At 45.2% G+C, this 7523-nt stretch overlaps 1 protein-coding gene across 1 annotated transcript in view; it reads right to left on the reverse strand.

Moving 5' to 3' along the window:
• CAPN13 (calpain 13) overlaps positions 1–5065 on the reverse strand; it is a 44387-nt gene extending 39322 nt beyond the window's left edge. Inside the window, exons 1-2 of the mRNA XM_088161082.1 lie at positions 4970–5065; positions 3788–4036 (exon numbers count right to left, since the gene is read on the reverse strand). Of these exons, the coding sequence (XP_088017208.1) occupies positions 3788–4027 (240 nt within the window). The 5' untranslated portion in view covers positions 4028–4036; positions 4970–5065. The remainder of the gene's footprint in view (positions 1–3787; positions 4037–4969) is intronic.
• Between the last annotated feature and the right edge of the window lie 2458 nt (positions 5066–7523).

A 7523-nucleotide genomic window follows, 5' to 3' on the forward strand; every position in this document is an offset into this window, starting at 1 on the left:
CTGAAGATCACGGACTATCCTTCACATTTACAATGGGCACCATACTGAGCAGAGTGCTATCCCTGGTGCAGGGCCAAGGCACTGCTGCACAGGTGGTAATCTCTCTCCTCTCACACATATCATATCTGAAAATATAACCAATGTTAGCAGGAGTGAAGCATTCCACATTTAGCATCACCACAATTCACATCGTCTGGACCATCCTCCTTCAGTTTCTTTTTGCATCTGCACAATATTATACACTGTGATCAGAACAGAGAGAAATCTTTAGGCCTGAATATTAATTGAATAAAAATGCATATTCTGCAACAGTTAATCATTTCATAGCTTCCTCAGTTTCAAGCAGAAAACAATGAAAAAAATTGTTCTGAACATTTTAAAAGAAGCATCTCAGTTTTAAAATTTGACATAATTCTTCATGGAGAATTTCCCTTTGATTGATCTTAAGGAAAGCCTAGCTATAGAAAACACTTTATTCAGTCTAAAATAGAACTTCTTTTCCATTTCTCAAACTGCTGGTGAGCCAAAGCAATAGTTAATTGTGAGGTCCTGCTGTATTTGGTACCTTCAGCCTGACCCCTAGTAATGCTTGAAGTGCCGCAGGCAAAATCTCAGTTACAGATTGCACATTTCAATGGGCATAGATTGAGGGTCTAGGGATGCAAACACAGCCTGGAGCAGTCCCCATCTGATGGGAAACTGTAACTATGGCAGAGTTGCAAAAGTGACATTTCAAATGTTGTCTTGGTGCTCCTGAGCCACCTTCTCTCCCTTTTCAGGTGCACGCCTATTAAACAAGATCAGTTTACAAGTCAAAAAGTTGTTTCTGACTGTCACTGCTGACTGTTACTGCCTGAAATCAAGCTGTTTTCTCTCTACTTTATACATTACCCCCAAATATGAAGACTCCAAACTCTGAGCATAATTGGCAATTCTCTTGACAATGTACGAGGTAAAATAGAAGCAGCATGTTGCTCAACTGCTCAGTTGGATCTGGAACAAAGACAGCAGTTATAATTGCTATCTACCACTAAAATAACCAGATACTGTGTGACAGTAAATGGAGGCTAAGAGCTTATTAGGACCAAGGTGCCAGTCACAGGCACAATTCCAGACAAATTTATTTTAATGTCAGAGGGAGCTAATGGTAGAGGCTGAGAAAAATACAGATATAGGTTAAATTGGCCATGATTTGTCAGCAGGATACAACTGCAGTGAGTCTCTGGGAGATGTATTCAGGTAGGAAACAGTCTCTCTTGGGGAAATCATAGGTATCTCTTGGCTGAGCTGTTTAAGCAGCTTAAACACCTGGGATCACATATCCTTAGAGTTAGCACTGCAATGGCTTACAAACAAAGATTGTACAAACATTTCTGCACGGGTGAAAGGTGCACAACTGAAAAACTTCAGGTTTTGGGGCACCACTACTCCTGACACCTCCCTCTTCCTCCCGGGAGTTCAACTCTCAGAGGCAACTGGACACAGCACTGGCCTTTCAGGACTTAGGAAATGCAAACACAGTTTTATTTGCTTCCTGACCTTTCACTCAAAACATCTGCAGCTCTATAAACAAAAAGACCCACTGCAATTTAGCAACTTCTTTTACCCCTGTTTCATTCTGTCAGGAAAGTGAGGCCACACTTCGATGTCACCATGACACAGCATGGCTTCTGTGGTGATGTTTGGGAATTTCTGGTTGGTCTCCTCAGGCAGTTGATGCCACTGCCCTTTATCTTGCATCTTGTCTGGCAAGGTGAAGCCTGCAAGGTTGGGAGACATCTACAGGTGAAAATTCTGGTCAAACTGAGGGGGAAAAGATGAGGCTTTCTTCAGCATTGGAATCCTGAGTTTCTGTTCTAGACAATCCAGTTGAGCTGGCATTCATAGAAGAGCAGCTGGTGATGCTGCTTTAGTCTCTATAAAAGAACAAAAGGCTTTTCAACATTCACGTCATGAACTCTGGGTCATGAGCATATGGTTTAATTTTTTGAAGGAGAGCTCTGGCAAAACCAAGGATTTTGATCCTGCTCCTTCCTGAAAAAGCACTCTGGAAAATTGTTGGCTGCTGTAAAAAAATTCTTCAGAAGAGAAGTGCTGGGATGGAGAGGACGTATGCAAATTTTTGAAACCTATTTCACAAAAACTTTTATTCACAACCTTAGTATTCATGGATTCAGCAAAATAGAAGGGAATTCTCCAGTACCTGCCTCACCTGACAAGCTTCAAGCACTAGCAGCAGCAGATTCTGCTTTTGGCAAGGTACATCAGTCCCTTTGCACATGAAATAACTCTCAAGATATTAGAGTAGGATAGATGTTCATCCCACAGTGCAGTGCCTCAAAATCAATGGTATTTGGGTTTCCAAGTCACTTTGTATGCTTTTGAAGTCCTACACTTCTCTGCTGCAAAAACACCGGCATGTTAGCACTTAAAAGAACTGTATCGTAATATTTTATTCCAGTTTATTCATCTTTAAAATGCCCCTGGAGAGTCTTTGCTAATATCTGTGTTTGTCTTTTGTGAATCTAATGCTTAGTTATCCTGTTTGTTCTCTCTCAGACTGGAAACAGAGGCAACTAACTCCTCCCCTTTGCATTTTTAGTTACTTTCCTAATACAACCAACTTTCAAGAGAGATTATTCCCACCTGCTGTGAACCCATAAGCAGAGTGCTGGTGTAAAAATCACATCACCAGCTGCACTCTCACCAGACACAGACTTTGAAGGAAAACTGCCTAAGGAGAAGCCCAGACATTCAGCCTGTGGTAGGAGCACCTTCTGCAGAAGAGAATGATCTCTTCATAACATCTCCACAGAGGGCATCCAAATATCCACACCCAGCACCTCCACACCTACCAATCCACGTGGGCATCCACATTTAGCAGCTCTGCAGGTTGTCCTGGCTACTCTGCTTCCCTTCTGGGATCCACGAGTTTCAACATCCATGCTGCCTGCATCCTCTGCTGCTGTGCCAAGGCCACCACGCTGCAGCACACCCTCACTGCCCTAATGCACCTGCCATCCAAATAAATCCTTTCCTGTTGTTTTGTGCTGTCTCTTTACAGTCTCACAGCCACTGTCTCTACACCCTGAGGCATTGCCTCCAGGGAGATGAGCTGGTTTGCCCAGCACAGGGAAACCAAAGACCCCAGGCACTAGCAGTGTGCTCAGCAAAACCCAGAAAAAGGGCAGCACGTGGCTGATCCAGGAGCTGCACCAGCAGCACATGGTGCACAGCAGTGCTATACAGAGCAGTTGGACCACGGGAAGATTTCCTAAATTAGGTCCTAGGATAAAAGAGCTGAGCATGTGATTCCACCTCCCATTCTAAACTTCCATATGCCAGACGATAACTGCCTATTAAATTGCAACTGGGAATCAGCACACAAATGTACTTCATCTCCTGCCTTGCCCCAGTTACTTTAAAATAGGTATTGCTGAGTCAGTCGCTTGGATTACAGAAATCGGAGATCTTCAATAGAATTTAACAACTTTTCAGGTCTGCACAAAGTCCTCTAGAAGCAGATCAAAGTGGGAACAGTAGTTCTAGCCAGGTTCACAGATGGAAGCAAACTTCCTACAAAAACGTACCTAATGAAACCATTAATGTTGCAGAGGTTATCTTCCCTCCACACATCCCACAGCAAGGATCCCTCCTTGCCAGTGTGCTTCCAGTGTTCCTCTTGAGGTCTACCTTTGTGCACAGGCCTCCCAGCCCAGAGTGCAGGCCTTTGGCCACTGGCCATCAGTGCAATAGTGCCACAAAGCACCCACCTAGAGGAACTCACCGTTGGCCTCTTCCATTGTATTTGCCGGAGCTGCTCTTTCGGGAGCAGGCTGGGACCGATGGAGCTGATGTGAGCGGGGAAGGTGGCATCCTCAAAGAGCACCCCTTGGCTCAGGCACAAGGCTCGCAGGTTTTTGAAATCCTGGCTGTTAAATTTCTTCAGGTTCTGGAGGCTTCCCGTTGCTCCTGGGGTTTGCCAGCCGTGCTCTGGCATGGGAGCGGAGCTGGAGGCGAGCATCATTCCCCTTTCCTGCGAGGGGAAGACAGGGACTGCCATCAGCTTCCCGATGCAAAGTGGTGCATCAGGAGTGTGTGGGATAACACCTCCCCCTCCCACCAGGAGGATTGTGAAGCAGCAGCTCGAAAAACTGAGGGCAGCCACAGTGACAAAATCCTTATTAGCTGGAAATGCATGGGGAAAGAGCAGTCGTCAAATCCCAACTGGTTTATCTTAAACCAGTGCTGTCAGTGCTACAAATTCAATTTGGAGTCTTCCCTGAGGACAGAGAGCAAAGCTGTTAGCGAGCTGCTGTGTGAGCACTGAGGTACAGCTGCAATACAGGCGGGCACAGGGGATGGAGCTGCAGAGGCAGGGGAGTGTGAATGCGAGCAGGGACGATGCCCACGGGTACCCAGGACTCTTCTGGTCAGCTGTGCCCAGGGCACAGGATTTCAAGCTGCTGTTTAAACTGGGCAGTCTATGACTACTGCATGGCCCCTACAGGTATTCCAGGCTGAATGGCTGAACCCCTCTCTGCTAATGTGTCTAACAGAAAGGGGCACTTCAATCAGGAAAATGAACATTTCAAACGTGCAGTGAAACCCTGGACTGAAGAGACCTGCTAATACACCTGCTGGCACAGCTAGGGATGGATGCAGGAGCCAAAATCTCCCTTTGAGAGCTTTGTTCCTCTACAGGCATCAAAAAGCACAGCAGGATTCCTGCCATCAAAAATCTACTTTTGTTCCAAGGAGAGATAGTTCATCTTCCATGGAGACACTGGACTGTGGGATGGGCTTTGAGGACAGGACTGGGAGAAGGGTACAAGAAAGAGGAAAAACTGCATATTTGGAGGGGCTAGTGGCACTGGAGCTTAAAGAAAGCAATTTGTTCTGTCCAATCAGAGCACAAGCTTTGAGGTGTTCTCCCCAGAGCCACACGGATGTACAGAGAGACACACACCTGGGCACCACCTCCTGGGGATCTCCCTTCAGCTGGAAGGTTCTGTTGTGGTTTCAGGGTTCAGAGAAGTAGCAGGAAGGTTGTGCAGCCCACCTTGCCTCCTGGTTCCTTCAGCTCCTATTGTCACACAAAATTACATGTTGCTGGATAAAAACACGACTCAGGGTCCACACCAGTTTTCATTCTTCATTCCCATTTGCCCCGACAAAACCAAAATATTAACTACCCTGAGCTATATTTCCCCTTTTGCCTGTTTCCTTAGGAAAAGAGAAGTCCCTTATCAGCAGACTTTTAAAGGCAGAATCACTGTGATCCTCCTCTGGCATCTTGCTTTATGGATGTCATAAATCTGATTCAGGGATTCCTACTCCCAGCTCCTGACTTCCACTTAAGATGTACCTTTTCATAAATTAGCACTGGAAAATCCACCACATGCCCTGGGCAAGCCTCACCAACAGTTAATTAATTTTGCTGTGCTAATTTCTAGCCTGAAGTCGCCTAGTTTCACTTCTCAGCAACCAGATGCCATAGCTCTTTTGATTGGTTTTGTTTGCTTATTTGATTTTTTTTTGTTTAAATTTTTTGTAGATGAAAGGACTCTTTTCTACCAAAAAAACTTATCTGTGGATCTGAGATGTCCCTGGTGCTGCACACATAGAAAAGATGGCTCCAGTAAGAGCAAAGCCTCAGGTTGGTATTACGAATTCTTCCCACACGTCAAAAACACAGCTCAGCCACAATGAAGGTGTGATATAGCCCCCCCACTCCCCTCCCTACACCCTTTTTATTTAGTCTCATCACCTTTCTTGGTGCTTCAAGTCACTTAGCCTCCTGGCATGGTAACAACAGTCTAAACAAGTAAGTGGGTTTGCATCTCATTGTTGTAATTAAAAGCCCCACAAAAAACATCCAAAACCACCCTCAGCCACAAGAAGAGAGAGCATTCCCCTTGGGTTTGCATTTTTTAATACAATGGAAATAAATCTCATGTAATGTACCATAACATGACAAGGGAATGGCTTCTTAACAAATACTCATTTGAAACTGTGCCCAGACTCCGTGCATGCTAAGATCTATTTCTTGAAACAGTGTTCCAGCTAAACTGATTACTAATTCCAAAACTCAAATTAAAATTAACAGAGCTTGAAGGCCGGGTCTGACACACGTTCCCTCTCTTCTGACAGAGAACAAGAGTTTTTAGCATGTGTGTGTGTGTGTTTAATTGCGTTGTTTAACATATCAGGATTAAATTAGCAACCAGACTGAGGAAAATAACACACTTAACTACGACTCCCTTGCAGGAATATCTTCATCGCCACAGACACAGGAGTTCTACAGCCACCCATGCCCCTCTGCGGGCAGTCCATGGGGTCAGGACCTGGCTAGCAGTGTCCTGGCTGCTCCAACATGCTCTGATGGCCTCCTCTTCTGGAGCAGCATCCTGAATCCTGGCCACAACTCTCCCACGTGGCTCTCGTGGGTCCGTCAGCAACAGCAAAGATCACAAAAGTTGGTCAAGCTGAATATTGCCTGCTTGACTGGGGAGCTTCTTACTGTTACTGACCTGGAGAGCCAGAAGGGCTTTCAAGGGACAGAGTTATAATGGAATGGATATCAGAGATGTTGCCCTTGGACTGCTCCCAGCCACAAGATGCAAGGAGAGAGGGAAGGATTTCAAATGCTCACAAAAGCTGGTTCAGACTTTTTGTCAAACTCTAAAGAAAACAGACTGCCACTCAGCTAAGGAAAGTAATTATTCAGAAAGAGGTAAACATTCAGGAGGGGTTAAACAAACATTTGCTTAGTCCTGGGATCTCCTTCCACTCACTTACTTATATGAAATGGGGAAGGGAATCAAACACAACTTTGCACCTGCTGCTCTTTTGTGGCTCCTCTTCATTCTTGACAGAGGGACACCCGTGTTGTCTGTCCCTGAGAAAGGGACAAACAGCAAAGAATGAGGTAGAGAACGTAAGCAAAGAAAAAGCTACAGAGAGAAGGATAAAAAGAGATCAAGTGATGCAGTTGGAAGGGATGGGAAGGAAAGAGGAGTCTCCAAGCACAGAGGGGCAAAAAGGTTGGTGACTCTGGCAGAAATCCATGGGGGAACCCCAAACAGCCACCATGCTCTGCACTGACCATCTCAGAAGGCAGCAGTGAAGGTGTGTCCTGTCTCCCTCCAGCTCTCATTCAGAAAAGATGTCAAGCCATGACTACAATCAGGTACTCAATGGTGGCAAATGCTACTGACAGCTAATTACACTTCGCATAAAGATTTATGTCACAGTACAGACACTTCCTTCAATGGCTTTGGTATTTTTCACAGAGTAGAAAGTAGAAATAGGCAATTAGAAACCATGTGTACTTCACAGCAGAACCTTCTCTTCTCCACTGATTTTCTCAAAACATTTCCATTATACGTTGGCTTAGCTCAGTTTCTGTACTTTTGAAAGAGCAACTAATTTTCTCAAACACAACGAAGAGTACCAGAAGAGCCAAAAAGCCAGCAGCCCTTCTTCCCCTCTTTCCTCTCAAACACTCCAAACTATCAAGC

This window comes from Sturnus vulgaris, chromosome 3 (genome assembly GCF_052056855.1).
Source record: "Sturnus vulgaris isolate bStuVul1 chromosome 3, bStuVul1.hap1, whole genome shotgun sequence".
Classification (NCBI taxonomy): Eukaryota; Metazoa; Chordata; class Aves; order Passeriformes; family Sturnidae; genus Sturnus; species Sturnus vulgaris.